The 27383-nt window shown below is 35.2% G+C and overlaps 1 protein-coding gene across 3 annotated transcripts; it reads right to left on the bottom strand.

Annotated features, from left to right (window-relative positions):
• Window positions 1-23796, bottom strand: LOC129924970 (transcription factor 15-like). Of its 3 annotated transcripts, none has more exons than XM_056022743.1 (4): window positions 23172-23796; window positions 19933-20510; window positions 15883-16088; window positions 1-5488 (listed from the first exon to the last, which is right to left on the bottom strand). In XM_056022743.1, the coding sequence occupies exons 2-4, from the start codon at window positions 20381-20383 to the stop codon at window positions 5423-5425; spliced, it is 723 nt and encodes a 240-aa protein (XP_055878718.1). In that variant the 5' UTR covers window positions 20384-20510; window positions 23172-23796; the 3' UTR covers window positions 1-5422. The 3 variants fall into 3 exon arrangements, with proteins under 3 accessions (XP_055878718.1, XP_055878728.1, XP_055878738.1); XM_056022753.1 differs by having other exon boundaries at window positions 19933-20421; XM_056022763.1 differs by having other exon boundaries at window positions 23279-23796.
• Between the last annotated feature and the right edge of the window lie 3587 nt (window positions 23797-27383).

Genomic DNA, 27383 nt, shown 5'->3' with positions numbered 1-27383 from the left:
TAGATTCTAGTCGTTATTTTAATTGTACATGTGAACACATGAAAACAGGAGATCAAAATGTAGCATACATGTTTTATGATAATATTTGTGTCCAATAAAAAAAAATCACAATATTTAATTCGTTGTTAACGTGACACATTTTTAATCTACCACACATGCGCAAAGTAAAGCATAACAAATCAATATTTACTAATAAACAAAGCAGTCAACCAACATTAATTCCGATATTTTGATTGAATTACATATTCAATAATTAATTTGAACTATGTACTGATGTTATCTTAAAACTTGTACTACTAAGACCTGACGGTTAGCAGATGCTAACCATGACCCTAGCTGTTGATGTTATCGTTTATACTTTACTTTTGCTTGGTACATTGAAATTCAAACAATTTAACTGTGAACTCTGGTAGGCTAAGCTTGAATCTTTTAAATGGAAACATTAAGATGGAATAACGCTTGAGATTTATATTTTTCGAGAGTCTTTAGACATCAATAAATAAATAGATTGATCAAGGGGATTTTTTTTTTTAATTTATTTGATTGCAGTTTTTTTTCATTCTGCAAGTAGAAATAGAACAATAATAGTTTAGATCTATTTTTATTTTTTATTATTTTTTTTTTTTGCAGTGATTCAAATGTGACTTTTTTTAAAATTATTAACCTATACTTTGAATCATGTTGTTAGCAAATTATGTTCATACTAATATCCAGGAATTATTATTCCAGGTACTAAAGATATTTGTTGTTGGAACCCAATTGCAGGTTTTTAACAATTCTTAATTAAAAGTAAAATCGGAAAAAAAAAATTGTTTACAAAGCTCAACACATAGTGTCCACATTATGGCAAGCCAATAAGAAGTACAACACTACATACATACATACATAAGTAGATACATGCATACATACATACATACATACAATACATATACAGGGCCGGTCCTAACAATTGCGTGGCCCTATGCGAAATGGATTTCGAGGGGCCCAGTCTGGGAAAGCAAACGGATAGTAAGGGAAAATTAGGATTTAGTATTAGAAAAAAATCGTCTTTACGTTTGATTCACTTTTGACTAAGTACAAAATCACGATCAAGTTGACTTGACGAACCTTGCGTGTAGCCAAGTCAAGAAGTATATTATCAAAATTCTGTTTACTAAATAGATCACGCTCAAAAGTAAGAATTATCTAATTGTTCAATTAATATTCGTGAATTATTGACCTCAAGTAATTCTCAAGTTAGTCTGAAACGCGAGAAACCTTTCTCACCAGATGCCGCAGTTACACTTTTTTTTTTAAATCGCGCATGATTGGAGTTTTTCATATTGAATGACTCGCCCAAATGACAATTTTGTCTATATTTCAGATTTTTATGATATTCAAGAGATTGTAATAATTTCAGGAGATTTCCAGGCCTTTTTTGTATATTTTGCAATTTCAGGAGGATTGCAGGAGTTCTTGGAAAATCAGGAGGGCACAGTAATCCTGCTACAAGTTATAATGGTTTAATTTTATAATTTACACTTACATAACAAATTTCCATAAGGATCAATAAAGCAGTCTTAGTCTTAGAATTAGCGCGGACCTATGAATGGGGGGGGGGGGGGCGGGCACTGAGGTCGCTTAGGTTGCAGTGGCCTTAGGCCGGCCTTGTGCATACATACATTCACAAATACATACATACATACATACATATTTGTTTCAATACATCAAATAATTTCTTTCAATTGTTTTTAAAGAGAAATACAAAATACTATTCACATCGTTGATACATTTGAGCATTTGTTCAGGTGTCTTTACCCGCGTACAGCAACATAGATATAGTTAGGATATTATACTTCATAATACTCTCTCTCTCTCTCTCTTCCTCTCTTCCTTCATCTCTCTTTGTCTCTCCCTCTCTCAGACACACACAAAGCATGATCTCCCTTTAAAAAAACATAAACACATATTGTAGCATTCAGATCATGTATTTAAACTAAATATTTATGTCTGTGACCTTGCTGAGTTCAAAGTACAAATGCATGCATAATTAATTAGCCCTGATGCGTACAGAACTTAAAATGTTTTTGGCCACCAGTTATTTTATTTTAGCTAACTTCACCAATTTAATTAGGTTCAAGTCTCGTTTTGTTTTCTAAATATTCCAAGTCTGTTTTTTCATGTTTCAATTTTACTACAGTCCATCTTACCTTTTTTTTTTAATTTTATTTTTCATCCGCTTTTTTTTTTTTTTTTTCCCAATTGGTCTCTCATTACTTATTATTTGTTAAGTTTTCTTAGGTTGAAGATAATATACTTCAACCCGAGGGTGGCCAGTTGGCAGAGAGCAGGTTTGAGCACTATTATGAGTCTGTCTTCCTTTTTTTTTTTTTGTTCTACCTCACCTTACAAGCTCAATGAGTATTCCTTTTACCTGACGACCTAATTTATCTGAATGCACGTGCACTGTCACGTGGACATGGGGAGCTTTAATTGGAAACTAGTTTTTTTTTAACGCTTCGCTCCATTATATGTTGTTTGTTGACTACACTAGATGTTGTTTGTTGACTACACTAGATGTTGTTTGTTGACTACACTAGATGTTGTTTGTTGGCTACACTAGATGCTGTTATTTGGCTACACTAGATGCTGTTTGTTGACTAAATGTTGTTTGTGGCTACACTAGATGTTGTTTGTTGACTACACTAGATGTTGTTTGTTGGCTACACTAGATGTTGTTTGTTGTCTACACTAGATGTTGTTTGTTGGCTACACTAGATGTTGTTTGTTGGCTACACTAGATGTTGTTTGTTGACTAAATGTTGTTTGTTGGCTACACTAGATGCTGTTTGTTGACTAGATGTTGTTTGTTGGCTACACTAGATGTTTGTTGGCTACACTAGATGTTGTTTGTTGACTACACTAGATGTTGTTTGTTGGCTACACTAGATGCTGTTTGTTGACTAAATGTTGTTTGTTGGCTACACTAGATGTTGTTTGTTGACTAAATGTTGTTTGTTGGCTACACCAGATGTTGTTTGTTGACTACACTAGATGTTGTTTGTTGGCTACACTAGATGCTGTTTGTTGACTAAATGTTGTTTGCTGGCTACACTAGATGTTGTTTGTTGACTAAATGTTGTTTTTTGGCTACACTAGATGCTGTTTGTTGACTAAATGTTGTTTGTTGGCTACACCAGATGTTGTTTGTTGACTACACTAGATGTTGTTTGTTGGCTACACTAGATGTTGTTTGTTGGCTACACTAGATGCTGTTTGTTGGCTACACTAGATGCTGTTTGTTGGCTACACTAGATGTTTGTTGGCTACACTAGATGCTGTTTGTTGACTACACTAGATGCTGTTTGTTGACTAAATGTTGTTTGTTGACTACACTAGATGTTGTTTGTTGGCTACACTAGATGTTTGTTGGCTACACTAGATGCTGTTTGTTGGCTACACTAGATGTTTGTTGGCTACACTAGATGCTGTTTGTTGACTACACTAGATGTTGTTTGTTGGCTACACTAGATGCTGTTTGTTGACTACACTAGATGTTGTTTGTTGGCTACACTAGATGTTGTTTGTTGGCTACACTAGATGCTGTTTGTTGACTACACTAGATGTTGTTTGTTGACTACACTAGATGTTGTTTGTTGGCTACACTAGATGCTGTTTGTTGGCTACACTAGATGCTGTTTGTTGACTACACTAGATGTTGTTTGTTGGCTACACTAGATGTTGTTTGTTGGCTACACTAGATGCTGTTTGTTGACTACACTAGATGTTGTTTGTTGGCTACACTAGATGCTGTTTGTTGACTAAATGTTGTTTGTTGGCTACACTAGATGCTGTTTGTTGACTAAATGTTGTTTGTTGGCTACACTACATTCTCATATCTAGACTATATGTTGTTTGCTTACTTGTTTAAATAAAGTTTATTTAGTGTAAGACAGCTTTTAGAAAAAAAATATTGATGGTAAATTTTTTTTTAACTTTTGTCTCGGTCACATACTTTTTACATTTAAAGGCAGTTGCTAGATTATAATTGAATGTGTATTTATATCTGCACATGGAATTTTTAAAATTGTTTATATGTGAGAATGGCCTCCATTGTAAACGATATGCACACTAAGTGTTTTAATAATACACAATAAACTTAGATGTGGTCTTCCAAAAAAATATAGACTATATTTGTTTATTTTCCCATAGAGTTTCACATCACATTAGTGTTATGAATCTGATAAGTAAAAAGTGTATACATTGTCAGTCTTTAAAAATAATATATATGATATTGATGAATTCGTGAATCGTTCATGATAGCGGCCCAGTATCTATTTCTTTACCATTTAGATAGCGGCCCAGTATCTATTTCTTTACCGTCTAGATAGCGGCCCAGTATCTATTTCTTTACCGTCTAGATAGCGGCCCAGTATCTATTTCTTTACCGTCTAGATAGCGGCCCAGTATCTATTTCTTTACCGTCTAGATAGCGGCCCAGTATCTATTTCTTTACCGTCTAGATAGCGGCCCAGTATCTATTTCTTTACCGTCTAGATAGCGGCCCAGTATCTATTTCTTTACCGTCTAGATAGCGGCCCAGTATCTATTTCTTTACCGTCTAGATAGCGGCCCAGTATCTATTTCTTTACCGTCTAGAAACCACACTCCTACAGCAAGGAAAAGAGCGAGTATGTCCCACAATGACATCTTGTGAGGGGAATTCACAATAGCATTAGGCCTAAGTGATAAAAAAAAGTCAAAGGACTTTGAACATCTATGAACATAAGTGTTAGACCATCCCCCCCACCCTTACCCTATTACAAACATCATGGAGGGGAACAAATTCACCTTTCAATATATGCCGCTATTAATAAAAAAAAAATACGTCAAAAAGTTCTACTTCTGGGACATAACCAACGAAACACATCTTCAGAGTCACTTATTGGCGAGTAGATCTAGCAGCTCATAAAGCTTCTATAAGTAAACATTGTAACGTCCCTTCTAGTTCACGTCTTCCTGAAATAATCTTCTGACTTTAAGAACTTCTAGAACATTCCATCCAACTAATTCTCAAATACAATTTACTGAGGATGTGTCCAGCACAGAAAGTCAGCGTTGAAACTTTTAAAAATATTTTGTAATTTTTTTTTTAGTTTTTAATTCAGCTTGGAAGTTGTGAAACAAAAAAATCTCTCAATGCAGGTCAAAACTTTGGCACAAGACGAACTTTACCATGTAGATAAGTTCCAGAAAGTTCCAGAAGTATCGTCTGCTAAGTGTAAGGCACGTTCTTGCATGGCACGCATAGCCTGCAGAGATATGACGTTTGAAAGCACCAATCAACTCTGAGTCTATTTATAGATCAGGTTCCTCTCTTTGGTTTGAGTCACGTGATGTGTGGCAATGATACTGAAGCGAGTGAGTTCGTTTTTTTTCGACGTCACCGTCTGATGCTGATAGGCAATGGGTGGCGAACATCTTTGAACATACAACTGTCTGGTCTAATCTGGAGAAAGGAAAAAACACAAACAAATTAGGATATTTACTTTCATCTAAGTAATCAATACGTTTTTTGTGAAAATAAAAACAAGAAAACTGAGAATAATTCTTTTATAAAAAAATAAAAAAATATAGATTATCTAAGGGGAAGTACTCCGCAACTTACAAATATAATTCTCAATAATGTAGACGTTATTTCCTATATTCGATATATCAAACCAAATAATTCATTGCCAATAATTAATTGAAAAAATTTTTATTTTTTTTATTGATTCATGTTTTGTTAGGTAAAATATATAATTGTGTTAAGTTTCAATTTGATCCAAGAGTGGGTGTGGGGAAAATAATGAGTACAATTATCTAAGTGAACAAAACCCAACATAATTAGCCATTTCGTTAAATACTGGAGGATTAATTTATTTTTTGGGGGGATCAAAGAAAATATATAATTATCAGTAACTAATTGACACATTGGTTAATGTTTTTTAATTTATTTATTCATGTCTTGTTTATGCTAATGAATAATATTTTCAAGTTTCAACTTGATCTGAGAATGGATGTGGGAGAAATAACGTATACACAATTTTTTTACCAGACAGACAGACAGCAGAGTGAGTTGGTATAATCAACAGACAGACAGCAGAGTGAGTTGGTATAATCAACAGACAGACGGCAGAGTGAGTTGATATAATCAACAGACAGACAGCAGAGTGAGTTGATATAAGCTTTGTAAAAATCTATTACAATTTACTGAACCAAAAGTGTAACTGCAGTTTATTAAAAAAGTTCAAAATAAAGTATAAAAGTCTGACACAGTTGACTGCAGCTAAAAATCTTTTGAGGTTTTGTTTATTGCTACAGAAGTCTGGAAGTGTTCCTATGACATGCAGCCATCGTATTCTGTTTGGCTGTGATGAAACACATTCCGCTGAAATACAGCTCATAATTGAGGCAGCTGAGTCAACACTAGGCGGCGCTCCAGTCCAGGGAACACACGCAGGTCGGGCGATGATGGGTCTGCTAGATCGGTTTACACCTAGTTCACTTCTAGTCACATCTGCCTCGTGAAATGTCTTTGTACTGTAATACTGGACTCTGCGCTGGACACCACGTGTGATAGATGGGGTGAATCTAGGAACTTAAGGTACTCGGAAATTTAGGCAGCGGTAAATTAGGCACTTTTCGACAAGGCGGAAATTTAGGCACCGGAAAATTAGGCACTCCTTAACAGCAACATTACTTTTGAAGATAATTTAAAAATTACAACGTATGTTTGAGCCTTCAGCTATGGGCTAGTGCTGACGTTATCAACAATACCAACTAAAACGATTTTAACTGCATTTTCATGATACAAAACAAAATCTGGCAAAACAGAAAAAGAACAATCATGAGAATGCGGGAAAGGATGACTCTAGATTAAGAGTCATTATATAATATAGACATCACAGGATTCAGGGGAAAGGAGATAGAGATGATTTATTATATATTATGTCGCTAAATTTTGGGGGCCTAAATGTCCGGTGCCTAAATTACCGGTGCCTAAGATTCCAGTCCCTAGATTTCCAGACACAAGATGAAATACTGGACATTTCAAACGTGTGAGCTGTGACCCAGTGACATGCATTGGCTTTCGCTGGCGCAGTCATCACCATCGCTGTTAGTGATATTGTGGTTTAGGATAATTTTTTTTTTTTAAAAAAGCTTAAATGTTTTGACAACCTAACTCTTAACAAAGTTTACTACATGTACATTATGTACATGACAATTACATTGCAAGATATGCAAACTGAAGATCTTCATACTAAAGTACTAAGGCTATTTGTTTTACATTTGAATTTTTACTGTGCTAAAAATTGATTGCACACAATACTTTGTCTAGTTCATCAATATTTCCGTGATCTATACACCGGATACGCCAGAAAACTTGCAATGCATTCGCCTACATTTAATGAAAATCTCCTCCAGATAACAAAGTCTTTTACTTGAGTGTTGTTTTTTTATCCTACGATCTTCAGATTTGTCAGTAAACTATTTTAATAATTATCACAGTAATGTTTTGTTTGCTATTCACATGAGCAACAATATATTTTAAGATGTCTTGTATATTTTTTGTTATAGATAAATTGCTAATAACTCGGTAGTGATACAGCGTATCAATATCTTCTAGCTTGTCCTATTGTGTAACATTAGACTGCTCATTATTGCACATCTGCAACTAGGATAGGTTTTATCTTACAAGTGCAAAGACTCTGCGTGTTTTGACAATTACAGAGTATCCCATTGTTTGAACGTGTGTTAGGTAAGATGAGAAGCCCAATTATTTTGCATTGGCTTGCAATGACAGTGTATCAATATGTTCAGCGTGTCGCATGGGGCAAGAGAAACCTAATTCCCTCAGCTCCATGGTGGCGCTTTCTCCCTGAACAAATCTTAGACGCAAGCACTAGACCTAATTACCTCCAGCAGCCGACATGAAGTGAAAGCGAGGCTCGAGAAATGACGGGATCTGGTGTTGGTGAAAGACTGTGTTGCCATAACCTCAGAGACGTGGCTGCAGGTCAGATAGATTGCCGCTCTGCCGGGCTTAAGTCAACAAATACGTCGCCATAATTATCTTGTAGGGTGTTCGTAGTCAGAAGTGGGGCAGGGAGAGGGGGAGACAAAAAGGGGGGAGGGGGATTAAGTGAAAATGTTTCCTTTCAGTGTGTAGATACACAAATATCACGCCCCTCCCATCCCCCCTTTTTTACTCACTCTATCCCTTACGTGGGGAGAGAGGAAGCGGGACAATACCAAAGAATAACAGGCGAGTTGTTCCTGGTTGATAAACGAGCCTCGGAATGAGTCGAACGTATCGAGTGATAGAACACGCCGGTTTATTTCTAGTAGACTCCCAGCTCCCGGGCGCCGGCCAGGGATGTGTGTGACTGTAAACATTGCCAAACTACACATGGTACATGTAGAGCATAACATTGATAGGCTTGAATACAGCAGATGTTGGCTCACTGGCCACATCACAACCAGCAGTCCCAAAACAAACGTCTTTGGAGATAGAGACATGGCTGAAACGGATTTATACACGATAGAAATTCATAGAGGATAGAAATACATAGACGATAGAAATACATAGACGATAGAAATACATAGATGATAGAAATACATAGAGGATAGAAATACATAGAGGATAGAAAGACATAGAGGATAGAAAGACATAGACGATAGAAATACATAGACGATAGAAATACATAGACATTAGAAATACATAGACATTAGAAATACATAGACGATAGAAATACATAGACATTAGAAATACATAGACATTAGAAATACATAGACGATAGAAATAAATAGATATTAGAAATACATAGACGATAGAAATACATAGACATTAGAAATACATAGACATTAGAAATACATAGACGATAGAAATACATAGAGGATAGAAATACATAGAGGATACTATTGACTTTAAGACGATAGAAATACATAGATGATAGAAATACATAGACGATAGAAATACATAGAGGATAGAAATACATAGACGATATAAATACATAGACGATAGAAATACACAGAGGATAGAAATACATAGAGGATAGAAAGACATAGAGGATAGAAAGACATAGACGATAGAAATACATAGACGATAGAAATACATAGACATTAGAAATACATAGACATTAGAAATACATAGACATTAGAAATACATAGACGATAGAAATACATAGACATTAAAAATACATAGACGATAGAAATACATAGACATTAGAAATACATAGACATTAGAAATACATAGACGATAGAAATACATAGACATTAGAAATACATAGACGATAGAAATACATAGACATTAGAAATACATAGACATTAGAAATACATAGACGATAGAAATACATAGAGGATAGAAATACATAGAGGATACTATTGACTTTAAGACGATAGAAATACATAGATGATAGAAATACATAGACGATAGAAATACATAGAGGGTAGAAATACATAGACGATATAAATACATAGACGATAGAAATACACAGAGGATAGAAATACATAGAGGATAGAAAGACATAGAGGATAGAAAGACATAGACGATAGAAATACATAGACGATAGAAATACATAGACATTAGAAATACATAGACATTAGAAATACATAGACGATAGAAATACATAGACATTAAAAATACATAGACGATAGAAATACATAGACATTAGAAATACATAGACATTAGAAATACATAGACGATAGAAATACATAGACGATAGAAATACATAGACATTAGAAATACATAGACGATAGAAATACATAGACATTAGAAATACATAGACATTAGAAATACATAGACGATAGAAATACATAGAGGATAGAAATACATAGAGGATACTATTGACTTTAAAAAATATCGATTGATAGTCATTCTCCTTGAATGTATACAATACTAGTTGTTATACCCAGCCTTGTGAACGTTGATTGTAAATACCTCAATGACACAAACAATAATCAATCTTTATTTTAATTTTCATTTTGTCGAATAGAGTGACTGCTCTGAAACATTTTGTTTAGAGTTACTTTTTGTCAAACTTTTCTTGCACACTTATAGCATGATTTGCGTGGTTTGGTTTAATCCAGATTTGTTTGGGGGCACAAAATGAAGGAAGTATTTGGATTAGTTACAGGCCTACCTTTCACACTCAGCAAGGACAACGCAACTTGAGTCGGGATACAAACTCTAGCCTTAATAGGTAGCCAATAGTTTTTTTCCACTCAGAAACATGGTGACATTTTAGAAACTTTAGGGTACCTAGTGTGAAGACCTCCGACTAACAGTAAGGATTATTCGCGTAATGTTTTGTAAAAATAAGTTCAACCCTTTTTTTTTAGAAACAAACTCTTTCACGGTAAACATTAGATAAACATTGAATCTTGAACTTAAACCAAATGCAATACGATTCTTTCTAATTAATTCAAATAAACCCAACACTTAATTACACGAATTTCATTTTTTGTTTTCAGATTATCTAATTTTAACTCTAACTCATCTTCACATTTCCTACAGGGACAAATGTAGATTTAGAGCTAGTAACTTTTTACTACTTAAAACTCTCACACAGTCAATAGATCTTAGTTTACAGTTGCCTGGTCTGAACATAAAAAAGGTTAGAGGGAGGGGGAGTGTGCGCCGCGAGAATGAAGACATTGACTTCAACTTCAAAGTCACTTCTGCTGCACACGTGTCTCTCACGTTCAGAGTGGTCATCCTGCACGCGTATGTAGCCGAGCAGTCATGCATGTCTCTGGAGGTCCACCTGTACAGGTCAACACTTAATATGGTGATCGTATCCACATGGTGTGTAGAGACCAAAAAAAAAAGCGAGAATAGAAAACATCTGCTAGAGAGGGAGGGGGAATATCTAAGCAAAATAGTATGATACATTCTAGTGTTAGCAAAAGTACATAACTTGAAATGGGATTGAGTAGTTAACACAACCGATTTTGAATCAAATTCTGCCAATATATGAAACTAAAGGAAATGATAAATTGTAGTATATAATTTAAAAACAGACTTTTATTCTAGTGTAATGAGATCCCTGGGCACCAGCTGAGGCTGTGGATGTCACATATGAATTGTCTATTACAGTCTTTGTCTAACTCTGTTCCGCGGAAGTGTTCCGAGAGGCTTGAATGGATGGATCTAACTTATGTTCATGATTATAAAATTGTTATAAAAGTATTTTGAATGTTCAATCGTGAAATCTGTTGTTTTTTTACGACCCCTGAACGGGAAAATTCTGTTATTAGTTTTGTGTTGTTTGTCCGTTTGTTCGTCCCGTTAAGATTTAATCATATTTCACGATATTTTACAGCTTGCAAAGTAATGGTGAAATAGGCTTTTTTTTTTTTTAAAGCGAACCGCTTAATTTTTAATATGAAATATAAACAATCTGGGTTTTTTTTTTCCATTAAAACTATACCTTTTAAATAAAAAATAAAGATATGCCAAAGAAAACTGCAAACAACCAAACTTCATCAGTGATAAATTTGGTTACATGGACAGGGTAGCGCATGTTTAAAAATAAATTTGTATCTGATATCACAAACCAAAAACTAGTTATGATTTATTATTAAATATTTTTCTATTTATTAACTAACATATTTAAAGAGAAAACTTTAGAAAAATATATTGACTGTAACAAGGTACCCATACAAACATACTTATGAACGTATAGTACGGTTGTTGTGTTGTAATCTATACAACAGCACAGTGTCTAACGATGTGTCACTGTCTAGGAAATAGCCGGCTGAGGCAATCAGTGCTTTTGGTCGCCGAGTGGATGACGAAATTGGTCTCTTCACCTAATACTAAAGGTCAATGTTTAGAAAGCAGTGGTTCTCACACTTCTGTAGAAGGCATCTAAGGCTTCTCGAACGCTTCATAGAAAGTTGCCTTCGCTCCATAATGGGCCAGACTACATTATAAATAACCTTGTTCTGCTAGAGACAGAAGCACTAATTACCATTCGACCGATGCGCAGGGTCGGAACTTATCTCGCCTTGGGACGACCGCACGCCAGAGGCTCCCTATAAGCACTATATAGATCGACCCAGGCGCCATTTTGCCCTTACTGGCCAGTGCATAGAGGAAAGTAGCTGGCACCAGATGGCCTCTGAAATAGACAGTTGGAGAGCTCTCACAAAGGCCGCGGGTACCACATTTGAGACCACAAGAAAAGCCCTTGTTGATGACAGGTGCAGAAGACGAAAAGAACACTTAAATAGACCCCCAGCGGACAACGGCTTGGTCTGCAAAGATATGGAAAAATATGCAGGTCGCAACTGGGTTTCCATAGTCATATGAAACACTGCACTCTTCGGAAACGAAGACATTGTCAATGTTATTATTCTATAAAAACTTTTAAAAAATGTTCGTGTTTGCCAAAAATTATTTGTATTTGAATTGTTTGCTTATAAACTGTATCTGAGTATTGATTCCTGAGGAGCGACATTTGTAGGGGAGATCTTTTAATTTAATTTTTTTTTCTGAAGTACATTTTCAGAAGATCAACTCTGCAATTCGTTTTGTCTGTTTCGGCATTGATGATTGCCAGATTTTACATTGAAATTCCACAGCCTAAGTTAAAAGGCCGTGCTTTGCCAGTTTTGGCAGCGACGTCACTGAAGCGTAAACGATATGTTTTCCCAGTAACTGAGAACAGATTCTTTACAAGCTGGCAATAAAAGCGACGATATATATTTTGGCTTACAGATGTGAAAGATTAATTTCCTTTAGCTATTTTTTAAAAACAAATCTACTTTCGCTACGATTGTCTTAGATGTTCTAGACTAGAAAAGAAACAAGGAAAGTTTTGTGTCAAGACTTGAAAGTTTATAAGTAACAGCTGCACTCTTCAAAACTCTTCTTTTTTTTTTTCTTTTACTTTTTTTTAAGTCGACGAACATTTTTCTACATTTTGTTATCCTTTAGTAACAATTGTACATTCTTTTTTCTATATTTATTGTTTTCTTGAATTTGTTTTTTTTTTTTTTGTTGCCACTTAAGGAAAAGAATGTTAACTATTTGATAACTTCACTGAACGTATATGTAGACAAAGGTGAACTACTCATTACAATGATCATACGTGTTTCATTGTTCAAATACTTTTGTATACTTCAATAACTCATTTTTTTCATGCTCTGTGTTTACATCTAAACCTAAACTACCACTCACTGACTCACGAAATCTCTTCAAATAAGGCCCGTTTAGTACAATGTTGAATAGAGGATAAAAAGTGAGCGTTCTGCCCTATAACAATAAGAGGCTTGGTAAGAAAGAAATGGGAGTTGCATGTTTGTAATACTAGTATATATATATATATATATATATATATATATATATAAGAAAGATATATATATATATATATATATATATATAGGGTAACGTGGGCAAAGGGCCCATCGGGGTAAAGGGTCTTTCCTAATTTTTATGCGAATGGCTTATTGGATGATACAGATTAAGACTTTCTGAGATACCTTACATCCGGCCATTGATTGCACGTTGAGCATCCTGGGATTGCTTGTCTATTGTTCATCAGATATCAATTTGAATTTTTGGACCCATCCCACTATAAGGTAAGGGGATCATTTTATTTGTCTATATTTTTATTATGTATTATTTTATCCGTATTTAATACTATTTTTGGCAAAGGTTTTTCAATTTAAATCAGTATAGATATTGTTAGGCTCAGAAACCGAAGTGGTAACAGTTTATATAATTGATGGTTTTAACGTATACTGTATGGGGACGACCGTATGTTAAAAGCAATTTGTGTGTGTGTGTGTAAGAGATGAAAAGTGGTCGGCGTAACAGAGGTGCCATCCGGAAAGACCGTCACAGGCTCCAATTGCTTTAATGACATTGAAGAGAGCACCTGGCAGCAGGCGGCTTCCGAACGAGACAGCTGGAGATTTCTTACAAAGGCCGTGAAATACACATTTGAGACCAAAAGAAAATTCAACGCCGATGTCAGACGTCGACGGCAAAAAAGGAAATCTGAATCAACCACGGCGGACAATGGTTATGTCTGCGCTGGATGGGGCAAAATATGTAGGTCGCAGCTGGGACTGCGTACCCACGTGAAATACTGTACTTCTCATTAATCTTTGGACTCGAAGACAAGCCTTATTATTAATATGGTTATCTGCCATAAATGAAAATCTAAACAAAAAATACTTTTAATAACTGACTGCCAATAATACTAACGGTCATATAATTTAAATTTAAAATATGTACAGATAAACACGTTTGCAACAGTTTTGAAGACTCAGGTGTTAAGTAGTAGATTGATGTCATCTAGTGCTGCACATGGAACATCTGTAGCCTGGAAAGAGAACATGCTAGAAAGTCTGGTCCTCTAAACCTAAGCCTGAACTCATCATGGAAGTGAAGAAATAAGGGGAAGTAGATGAAAGATAAATACCACTTTGACATTGACACGATCTCCTGTAAGCTGAGTTGGCGGCGTTCTAGCGCTACTGTAGAAACTGCAGAGGATTGACTTAAAAATACTTACATGGAGCTTAACATTGTGGAAACAAGAAATATTATTGAATAATGATTTTGTTTCTTTCTTGCGTATCACAACTAGATTTGTTATAACTATATAACACGGAACTAATATGCAAATTAGAACATTTAAAAAATCAATATTTCAAATCTGTATTTGAATTTTATTTCGTAGAGACGTCTGAACGAGTTCGGGTTTATAGAATAAGTTGAATGTCAGTTTGTGTTTAGCCTGAACGGGATTTTTTTTTTAAGAATTAAAACTTTAATCTGTACATGGACACTGCATCGTGAGATATACACCAAATGTCATGAGATATACACCAAATGTCATGAGATATATATCAAATGTCGTGAAATATAACATTAAATGTTGCAATATGAGTGGAAAAAGTTATTAGTATAAATGGCAATACATCTTTACATTAGTGATTATTTCGTTCACGACTTAAATTGATGCTGATAAAGACTTTTTAAAGTGTTGAAACTAGACAACTATATGCAGTGTTGACCAATTCAGCTTAGCTAGAAACAAATCTGTCCACTTTTTTTTTTTCAATTCTAATGTACAAGTTAGAATAAAGTGCTATAAAAAAACCAACTAATTGCTATAAAAAAAAAACTCATTGCTATTTATAACGGTTTACTGTAAGTTCTAACTGTAAGTTAGGTATGTGTGACTTAGTGAGTACATTTCAGCTGTAAGTTAGGTATGTGTTTATCATCAACAACTAAACCAGTTATAGGATGAGTATGATTGTGTTTTACTGGCTACTGTTTGAGCTATATGTCACATCCTGTGACCGCACAGACAATATAGAAATGTTTATGTATTGGTAGTTACAGATCTTAGTCCCAAAAACTCGGCAGTCTATATCATCGGTCACAGCCTCTTCGAAGGTTCCGAAAAGGTTCGAGATAAATCACTTTTATGAACCTTTGACCAAGGAAAAGATTTAATCCCGTGGCCAGGATGAAGGATTGGCTCTTCACTGACCCCTCTGTCTGGAGGCTTCCGTCATTTAGATGAACCTTTAATCACATCTATTTGTTCACACCCTGGCAGGGGGGGGGGGGAGGGTCAAGTCAATGTTTACGTACTTTTACTTTTCACAACATACGGCCCACGGACCATATCCAGCCTATGTGCGGCTCTATCCTATTATCGCACTAATGCCCACACAGCATTGAAATGTTCAAGAGAAAAAGGAAAAAAAATGTAGCCTGCCCGGGGCATGCCTAAGGAAAATGTATACAATCTCGGACATTTCTGTGACTCTTCTGTGTTACTGTTGGAACTAAGAACTAAATATAAAATGTACTTATTGTAAAGAACTCACTGGTTTATGTCTGGCGGCGCTCAAGCAGAAAGTACAGACAGGTTTGGGTATTTCCATGGGCTGGTGGGCACGAATCATAGCCTGGTGTTTGATACAAGGCTGTTCAGAGCACTCAGCGCCTACCATCAGCACTGTGCTGAGGTGGGCTATATAGCTGGCTGCCAGCCTCAAAGTCTCAATCTTTGATAATTTCCGGTCTGCTGGTTCTGAAATACAAATGAATTAAAGAAATTCAAACAATAGAAGAATTACATTGGGCTTGAATGCCTGGTCTATTGACTTAAAATGTTTACTGCCGAAATGTCTTTGTATCTTTACGTTTGATTGAGTGAAATCAAATTAAGGATATTTGTATCTGGATGTGGCGTGACCTTTGACAATTGTGTTTTCAAAACAAATAACATTACACTTATGGTCAGTACAAGGAGAACAGTACCCTGCCACCTCTGTACTGTTAAAAACTTTACATTTTTACTGACCACCCCCGCACCCTTTTTTAAATATTTCTGGCAAGATTCTTTCTCCTAGGACCTAGGTAGACACTGAGTTCTTTTGTTTGAAAGAACACAAAAATTGCACACATTTCTAGCTGACAAACATAGATTTCTTACTTTATCTAGCTAAATAAAACAGCTCAACTAATTCGCATAAGTACATTCACACATCCCCTCCTACAGTTGACTATCGTAGTCATTGGACCACTAAACAAGATGAACTGTTTTCTCTTAGTGTATACTAGACACAGACGTGAATCGTAGAATTGTTATTTAGTATGTCACTTTACCCTATGTTTTTTTTATGTTCTGGTTTTAGTATTCTCTCACAGTGGCAGAAGTAGAGGTATATTGTATATACATCGTGGGTCAATGAAGAAAAAAAATCGACCGAGATTTTGTACATATAATGAAAACAACTTGAGCAGGTTGTGGAGGCTTTAATATAAATCTACAACGAATGTCACTCTCTCTGAAAATCTGATACATTTTTTTTTGTTTCAAAACATCAGATATTGTTACACGTTAAGCTTCCTTTGGATCTTTTTTTCTCTATTTACTGAAAAAGTGGATTATATTAAAGTTAGAGACCTATTTTGGTCATATGTAAACTGGACGCGCCGATCTTTGAACACTGCACAATATCCTGAAACAGGGTGTTGGTTTGTAAAGTAGTTATAAGAAGTGAAGTTGTTTATTTAAACCTAACCTATGTCAGCTAACATATAATATGTATCCTATAGATCTCAGTTATGTTAAAACTATTATTTCGTTCAATTTTTAGATCCAGAGTCTGGCTATAGATCTAGAAAGACTCCTAGTTAAAAGTACAATATAAAATCCTAAGATGATTAACATCAACATGCTTGAAATATTTAGATCGCGGATTGTAAAAATGCCACATATTTTATTATCTCCATGGAAACTAAATGGAAATGAGCTTTCTGTCATAGATTTGCTTATATAGCACTGAGATTAATAAAAAAAATTGACCGTTGGTGCATACCTTTGTGAAAAGAATTACTAGCTCGTTGGACTCATCAGTAAAACTCTAGTTTGACGGTTAGAAGTATAAAATGAAATACATTTAATTGGAACAGTTTACGCACCATTTTCTACGTCTAGATCTAAAGGTCTGGACTATTAGATAGTGTAGTAGATATATACACTCGTTTAACCAGGATTTGTTCTCGCTGTTGAAGAGGGGGGGAGGGGCGAAAGGACTTGCAGTGTTGTTTTTTAAATCTCACATTCCCTTGTTATTAAGAGCATAACAATCGCTCTCTAACTTGTATAAAGGAGATAGAGCCTTTTTAAAACAAATGCATTTTTTTTGCTTTTGTTTCTAGTTCTACATAGTTGTTTTTATTATCGAGTACTGAGAGTTTTTTTTTTTTTGGTCCAGTTCCCGCAAAGTTCACGCTGGCATTGTTTTCATTGGACGTGATCGCAACTTATCGTGTTTTCAGTGTCCAGTTTATAAGATGTAAGACAGGACTGTGATTATTGATTTGAAGTTTATAAGATCCAAGACAGGACTGTGATTATTGATTTGTAGTTTATAAGATGCAAGACAGGACTGTGATTATTGATTTGTGGTTTATAAGATGCAAGACAGGACTGTGATTATTGATTTGTAGTTTATAAGATGCAAGACAGGACTGTGATTATTGATTTGTAGTTTATAAGATGCAAGACAGGACTGTGATTATTGATTTGTAGTTTATAAGATGCAAGACAGGACTGTGATTATTGATTTGTAGTTTATAAGATGCAAGACAGGACTGTGATTATTGATTTGTAGTTTATAAGATGCAAGACAGGACTGTGATTATTGATTTGTAGTTTATAAGATGCAAGACAGGACTGTGATTATTGATTTGTAGTTTATAAGATGCAAGACAGGACTGTGATTATTGATTTGTGGTTTATAAGATGCAAGACAGGACTGTGATTATTGATTTGTAGTTTATAAGATGCAAGACAGGACTGTGATTATTGATTTGTAGTTTATAAGATGCAAGACAGGACTATGATTATTGATTTGTAGTTTATAAGATGCAAGACAGGACTGTGATTATTGATTTGTAGTTTATAAGATGCAAGACAGGACTGTGATTATTGATTTGTAGTTTATAAGATGCAAGACAGGACTATGATTATTGATTTGTAGTTTATAAGATGCAAGACAGGACTATGATTATTGATTTGTAGTTTATAAGATGCAAGACAGGACTATGATTATTGATTTGTAGTTTATAAGATGCAAGACAGGACTGTGATTATTGATTTGTAGTTTATAAGATGCAAGACAGGACTGTGATTATTGATAACTTTGTAGCTCCTAGATACATGCGTGAAGTTTTCCTTTCGACATTTTGTTACTTCTTTCTTTATACAATGACTACCTTAACAAGTCACTAGAGACAGATCCATTAGTCAAAAACAAAAACAGCTACTGTCATTTAATTTCTATCATGTATGTCTGTGTTCAGAAATATCCGAACCTGGAATTTGATCTACATTTTTTACCAAACAATTAAGTTTGTGTACTTGGCATTAAATTTATTTTTTTTTAACATTTGTGCAATGAAAGTTTTAAGTCGCCTACCAGACATAAAGTTCAAATGTTTTAATAATCATTAGAAATCTCTTTCGAGTCTGAAGATTGGGTAAAATTGTAGTTTTTCAGCTAGGTGCACAGTTGAAACAATGAACTTTAAATGATATCATTCTGTAATGTTTTGTAAAGAAACAATTTTTTTTTTTTTAAAAAGACAATACCTCCCACATAAGGCTGATGGCTTTGTGTAAGAGCCAGTCCCTTGCTCCTAATAACTAATGAATAATAGATTTTAAAAAGGAACATTTTTTAACCCGCCCCCCCCCCCGAAAATAATACTAGTTGTGCCAATGTATAAATCTACTCAGAGTATAGAAAACTCTATTTTTGTAAGGTATATCCAGACTTGGAAACATTAAAAGACAGTATTGAAGTATTCTAGACTAGACTTCTGGATCTAGAAGATTTTAGTTTGATGATGCAGATTTAGACTTTGAAACATAAAATACAGCTGTCTAGACAAAATTCCAGATCGTGTTAGAAATATGGTATCGAATAGCGATACAGAATATTCTAGTTTGGTTACATATATCCAGACTTAAAAAACATAAAAAGACAGTAGTCTAGACCGATTTCTGCTTAAGAAATATGTTTCTGACCGTCTAATTTATTTTTTTTTATGTGCGTTGAAATTATCTAGACAAATTTAATTTTCAGATAATTATATATTTGGAAAAAGTATTTCGGTTTTCCCTGAGTCCAGTTAGCTAGTTATTTTTTTCTCCAATGATAAATAAACTGTCCAATTTCTAGGAAAATCTTTAGAGCCGTTTTCGAGTTCCTTGTCCCACCCATCAATCATAATCCATGAAAAGTTTGCAAGCTAATAAGAGGAATTGTACAAGACTCGAAGATGACAAAAATATGGTTGTGCTGTTATCATTGTTGTTTTCCTTAACAAACCTTAGTATGCAACACAAGAAATCTACTGACCTGTGGGTATTAATGTCCTCAATGTCACGAAGGCTGTGTTCACGCTGTGGGTTCTATCTCTTTCTCGAGCGTTGGCAGAGCATCTCGGCTTAGGGCACATGTCGCCAGGCGCACCTCTGTCGTCCCACATGCTATCCATCCCTGCTGATCCGTTACTGCTCATGCCACCCCTCAGTTGCCCGGGTGTGTCGGGCAACAGCCTGGGCGGCCCGAACGAGAAGTGACTTGTCGGCTTGGAGCCGAATATGTCCGCCGGGGAAGTGACGGAAGGGGAGCTCGGCCTTTGTTTCCAGGAATCCTCTTGGTCGGCGCCCGAGATGGGAGGGAGAGTGACGTGATGGGGTTTATCAAAGGAGGCGCCCTTCTTGAAACGGGGGCTCCGCTCCTTGTGGACAAACCTGGGGGGCTCTCTACTGGATACTTCAATATCTGCCGTCCATCTATCGCCCATGAGTCATCATTCATGTATTCCCCACAAGTCTATCTCCACTATAGTCAAAGAAAGCAGTGAACACGACAATAAGTATTACTCCCAATATTATTTTTAGACACTATCTTACATAATGATGACTTGAAAGCTAGATACAAGATAGAAAAATATTATTTATAATACAAGAAAAAAAATATTTTTTTTATTTCAGGAATTATCTCATATATACTTCTTATCTTATAAATTAGGGACTTTAACAGAAGATAATTGTTTCCTAAGTGTTTCCATGCGTTATTCAAGTCGTGCTTGTGAATTATAGACTTAAGTTTAAGTCATTGATTAATATGCATGACTAGGTTAACACATGAAATGCGTAGGACATAATTATCTTCTTTTTTTTTTTTTTTTTTTTTGAAGTAACGTCAGTAATATATAAGATAAATGAACTCTGCTAAGTCTTTGGTTTTATTGACTTATTCAAGGCACCCGTTCTTAAGTTCTTAACGTAACTATAAGCTACACGTTTTAAATCTATTAACATAAATGTTGCAAACTTTATTTCCGGTTCATTTATTTAGGAGAAATTCAAATCATGAATCAAAGTTTTACTGGACCGACATTGCTTCATTTAACACAAATATACCAAATATGTAATCAAATATAATTCATTTAACACAAGCATACCAAATATGTAATCAAATACAATTCATTTAACACAAGCATACCAAATATGTAATCAAATACAATTCATTTAACACAAGCATACCAAATATGTAATCAAATACAATTCATTTAACACAAGCATACCAAATATGTAATCAAATACAATTCATTTAACACAAGCATACCAAATATGTAATCAAATACAATTCATTTAACACAAGCATACCAAATATGTAATCAAATACAATTCATTTAACACAAGCATACCAAATATGTAATCAAATAAAATTCATTTAACACAAGCATACCAAATATGTAATCAAATACAATTCATTTAACACAAGCATACCAAATATGTAATCAAATAAAATTCATTTAACCAGTTACACATGAAACTAGAAGGATGACATGAATCAATCAAACAACGCCAACGATGTGTGTCGTGTGTATTACACAGTTATTGAGTACAAAAGACAAACTGAGGTTTTACGTTACCAAAAACGTTCATGTAAGTTATTTACGGATTACAAATTAAATGTATAAGATAAAATAACACCATTTAATGTTAGAGTTGAGATCCTAGAAAATAAGGAAATAATATTTTGTTGTTATTCATTTTACTACAGCCAAATGGTAATGATCTATTTGGATATTTTCATTCAAAGGTCTGTTTCCTTGAAACCATAGCGGCTTTAAAAAAAATTCTTTATTCTTTCTTTCTTTGATTCTTACTAGTAATACCAACTGAGCCTTGAACTATTCTGTCAGGATGTAACTGTGTACTATCAGTGTCGGAATGACGACCCCCCCCCCAATACATATCAATATGAAACAAGTGAAGTGAGAGTTACGTGGTTGAGGGTTGACCACTGAAGAGTGGGTGGGGGGAGTTGAAGAGCGTGACCATTCCTGCGAGATAATTAGCAGCTGCTGAGCGCTGGTCAGCGCGGCGTGACGCAACTAGTTGAACCCTGCTGTGTCATGAATGCCAAAACGGACGTTGTAAATCTGTTGCAGAGAAGCTCGAAGAGATTGAAAAGATACAAGAGATGATACTTGAGACACAGCCTTCAATTGGTCTGCGTGTTGGAGTCATGACTATGTAAGACGTACCAACAACTGGGAAATAATGGACAGAGTGGTCCAATTATTTGTAGACATTTCTCAAAAAGAACCAAAAGAAATGAGATCGAGACTTTAATGTTATACAGTTGTTTTTTTGTTAGACTCGATCCGTGCTTCTTGTGCAAGGAGGAAAAAGACTTTTTTTTTTCTGAACCTTTAAATCGGATGTACTAAAAAAAATTTAAAACCTTTTTCTTTGTTCTCTGATATTGACGAGCCTTCGTTGAATGCAACTGTGTTATTTACAGACAATAACTTTTCTATGTTTTTACTATTAAGTAGGCTACATAATGTTAACGTTTTCTCGATGTAATAGTGTTGTTTTTTTTTGTTGTTGTTTTTTTAGATCTAGATTTATGTGATAAGCAACATTTAGATATGTTAGACAAAAATTAAAAAAAAAACAGATTGATTCATTTTCTTCACCTTAAACAAGAAACCAATTCTGATTTTGTAATTATTTTTTTTTTTGGGGGGGAGGGTTGTTTTTTCTTTGTCTCTTACATGTCACTTCTAGACTTGGATCTAGTCAACTAAGTAAAACAAAAAGAATATTTACTAAACATTTTAATGTAAAATATAGTAAATTGCTAATAACTACACAAAGGAATATATGTTTTTTTTTAAATTTAGAATCTAGTTGCCAGAAAGCATTATATCATAGCGTGTGACATCATAAGTAGAACTAAAGTCTAATTTAACAAACCACGCATAGTTTTATTATTTACAAATCATTTTTTTTTTTTTTGTAAACTAATAGATCTACTTTTTTTTAAAATATGAGCACTATCTAGGCCTAGATCTAAATGTCTTTTTAATGTTTGATATTTATCTGTTAATTTTGTTTGCTTTTTTGTTTTGTATTTAGATATAAACTTTCCACAATATTATATACCATAATAGCACCGACATGTGAGAATAAGAGTATGGAAAAATAAATGTTAAATTTATTAAAATTATATATATATATTTGAATAATTTAATAAAGATGAAAATAGATCTAGATCCAGTAAATAATTACCTCAACTGGTTTCATCTTCATGATATAGCCAAGAATAATTTATAAATTAAGAAAATAAATTGTTTTTCATGTATGAACAATTGTAACTAGCGTATAAAATGTATTACACTGGCCAATAACTGACGTCTGCCACGCATGATGGTCACCGCATCCCTCAACAGAAATAACACATTTACTAGTCCACAGAAGTGACACTATCCACTGATCTTCTAGACCCAACTCTCGCTAGACATACCAGATAGGAACTCAAGTCATTTCGGTTTGTGGATGAAAGCCTCGGAGTGAATTTCAGTTAGACGATGTATGCGCGAGAGTAGCCGGACTTGATGTTCAGGCGCAAAGAATGACCCCACGTAACCAATACATGGCAACAACGAATGACCCCTGGGAAGGACAGTCAGGTTTCCTCAGAGTAATCAAGGCCACATGTCCACACCAGTGATCATTCTGTGTGGCCTGACTGTGGCCAAATTTTTTTATAAGAAAATGCAGAGTTATGCGTTTTTTAGATATATATATTTTACACATATGTAACAAAATTACGTCTGAACCTTCAGACCGTGAGTGCAATGATCCGGTTAGGAAGCGGACAATTACAGAGCAAAAGTAGAAAGCCAGATCTGTTTGCAGGAATCGACTTGGATAGGTTGCCTTACTCCCCCCACAGGTCCCCTCCCATTCTGTATAGGTACACAAGAAGTTGAAAAAAAAAACGCCAGAAAGGCGGAGCGTTCAGCACATTCATCATTGTCTCAGCTAGTGAAAGACAGGCTCAGAGTTACACAGGGGGGAAAGTAGACAAGAAACCACAAAAAATGTACTTTTTTTTTTCTTTGCGAAATATATGAGTATTGAGTACAAAGCGAAATATATGAGTACAAAGCGTAATATATGAGTACAATGGAGTACCTGAATGAAGGAAAGAATGTTGGATACACTTTGGCCTTGCATTTTTTCTAGACGAAATATTTGTCAGTTTTGGCCTTAAATTGTAGCACATAGAATAACAAGTAGCGCATAGAATAGTCAGTCGTCTTTGTTTAAAAGTACAGTAGAACAAAGTTTCCGCAATCAAAAGTTTATAAAGTCAAGTTGAGATACATGTTTAATGAAGTAATGAGATATTCCACAGGCTTAATAAAACCAATGACTTTATTCTCTTGTTTGCATTTGTATTGTCCATTATAGTTACGATTACATTATACTGTTTGCATTTGTACTTTGATACTTAAATAGTTGTTTTAGTGAATAAAAAAAAATAAGGCAATATCAGCTAATATAATCTATGTGCTAATGCAAGCCATCTGCTAAACCTTGTCCATTGGTCAGTGATGTATCACGACAAAAAATAAAGTTTAAATCCTTTAAAAACACAAACGCTTACCTTAGGAGTAAATTTATATTCGATCATAAATGTTTTTACTTTTCCTAGTTGCAAGTGTTTATAACAACTTTTAAATCAGTCCAGCTACATTGCCACACTATAGTTTAACAAAGGTCATGATCGACAGGATGGATTTAGAAATTCTTTTAAAATGGACAATTAGTATCTAATATATTTCATTTAAACTACTTGAAAATAATTAAAAGTTTTACAGTAAGATTAAAAAGAAGCTACCTGCATCCATACTTATACTCTTAGTAACGACAAGTGGTGCCGACAATAATTAAATAATTTCTCCATTTTTTTTTCCTGTTTATTTTTAAATTCACTTTCCAAAAGATTCACATTGCAAAAATTTCATGGTATTATAACAACAAATGTAAAAGCTTTGTTCAGAAATTGTTCATAGTTCTTGCATTCATTTGCTTGTCCTATTTTCTGGCTCTAGACACGTGAAAGTCCGCATTCATTCCACATGGGCTTACATCTCACACGAAATTAATAATTTTCCTTTTTTTTTCTTTGCAGTTTTTGGTGTCTTCATCAAGATTTGTTTTGTTTTGTTTTGTTTTTTCACTTTATTTTCCAAAAGATACATTGCAAAAAAAAAAAAAAAAGAATTTTACGGTATCACAACAACAAATGTAAAAACTTTGTTCCGAAATTCTATTAGTGTATGGGAGTTTTTCACACAAAAAAAAAACTCATACGAATATTTTAAGACTTCTGAACAAACTTATAGATACGTTAATCGTAATCTTGTTTATCTAGTGACTTTACATATTTGTACGAGTGAAGTGTTATAAACAACAAATGAATACAATAATTACTTTTTATAACAGCTTTTAACAGAAAATGTTACCTTCCCCCCCCCCCACTTTGTTTATGGACTGGCGTGTTTCGGGAGGGGTAGAGGAATTTCTTCTATTGGAAATTTGAATCCAACTTTTGAATAAACAACATTGAATAATAAGAATGTAATTGGATCGCGTAAGGATACACACAAAAAAAGTTCGTATTCTACACATAGCCCAATGGAAGTTCTATAATAAAGAGATAAAAATACATTGATATTATAGAGATAGAAATACTCTCATAATACAGAGCCAGCGGTTTTCAGATACTAGAGAGATATAGAAGCATTCTAATATTCGAGAGATATGCTTATAGAAGTATTCGGATAGTTCACTTGGTATAAAATGTAACGTTGGAGAAAGGGTGACAACCCTAACACTACAAATAGAAGTGCTTTAAAATTATTTAGCTAAAGATTTGGGGCTCCTGTCCTTCCCATTGAACAGTGGTTTGGACTTGTTACCTACCATTGCAAAGTAGGCCCCTACTGTAGTCAACTGATGGCTGCCCGATAGAGCGGTATACCCTGAACTGTCGTCTCGATGGTCCAGGGCTCATACCGTGCCCCCCCCCCCGGTCATCATGCGGGAGGTTTAGATTAGGCAGTAGATTATCTTCAGCTCTGAAGCGACATTCGAAACAAACCAAAATGTTGTTACCAACTGACTTCTGGCCGCTCTATCAATGATCTTTGTTTTGATATATTGTGGGTTCTTTGTTTCCATTATCTGAAATGTTCTCTGTCAACTCTATCAACCTGACAGTGATGTTAAACTTGACAGCTTTTGTCCGAGCCTTGTTGATGTCCAAGAGCTGAGCCGAAGGCTCTTCGAGCTCTAAGTTTGAAAAAAAAACCTGTTTGGACGCCAAACAGTAAAAAAAAAAAAACCTGTGAGAACACAGTTCTGTTTGAGAGAGACCCGAGTCAATGCCTATATAAAATATTGCTGTTTCCAATGCCTTTGGCCCCCGACGCATGCTTGGCTGCACATGGCCGAAGGCCGAGGGCTCCGGGAGCCTCCGCCATTTTCCTTCGTTGTACCAAGCTAGCTGTGCGAGACCCGCCATTTATGTAGCGGTCCCTTTGAGGAACAGCGCATGGATGTTGGACGTGTTTGTGGGGGCTTTTTTACAACTCCGCCCGTGCAATGGGTTGACTCTCGTCTACCCGTGGGCATCCCCACGGGAGTCATGTGTTGCTACCCATTTAGCCTAACCACTTCCTCTATTGGTCGTTTCCAAGCGGGCGCCACGATGAGGCAGAGTAGCGTGCCCGCGTTTGTCTGAGCCTGCCTGTGTAATAGTTCATCTCATATAGAACTAGCTTTCTGAACCTACCAATGTTATAGTTTAACTCAGATATAGAACTAGCTTTCTGAACCTACCAATGTTATAGTTTAACTCATTTATAGATCTAGCTCTCAGAACCCACCAATGTTATACTTGATCTCAGATATGGATCTAGCCCTCTGTGGCCACCAAAGACCAAAGCCTTAGTTCCTCTCGGATATAATGCAATTTTAGCCGTTCGATGCTACAGATGCCAGAATGAATCAGAAGTTTCTCCTCTTGTAAATTTTTAAACATTTAGGTCTTCAAATAAAGTAAACCTGTTTTGTTCTTTTTTTTTCTTCCACATCGGCTTAGGAAAAAAAAATAGAAATAAGAATGTCATCAGTTTCTGTTAATCTGTTGTTCTTTTTTTTTCCTCCCTAGTCCTGCATCCCTTGTCGCCCAGCAGTCCTCGCGATGTGGGTCCAAACGATGACTTTACCGTCTGTGCCGGGCCTGCCTTACGACAAGTTATCGATAACGTCTGGAGCCCAGGACCAGCCTCTCTGGCTGACGGTGCTCTTTAATATTTCATCACCTGCGTCTATTCGGCAGCCTTGGTGCCCCCGGTGAACGGCAGGATTGCCTCTGGTAAATCCATCATCAATCAGCTTTCATCTTCCCCCTGGCTTCTCTCCCCT

The sequence above is a fragment of the Biomphalaria glabrata genome, chromosome 1, assembly GCF_947242115.1.
Source record: "Biomphalaria glabrata chromosome 1, xgBioGlab47.1, whole genome shotgun sequence".
NCBI classification, from domain to species: Eukaryota; Metazoa; Mollusca; class Gastropoda; family Planorbidae; genus Biomphalaria; species Biomphalaria glabrata.
The sequence above is the reverse complement of the archived record's forward strand: the minus strand, read 5'-3'. Positions and strand labels throughout refer to the sequence as shown.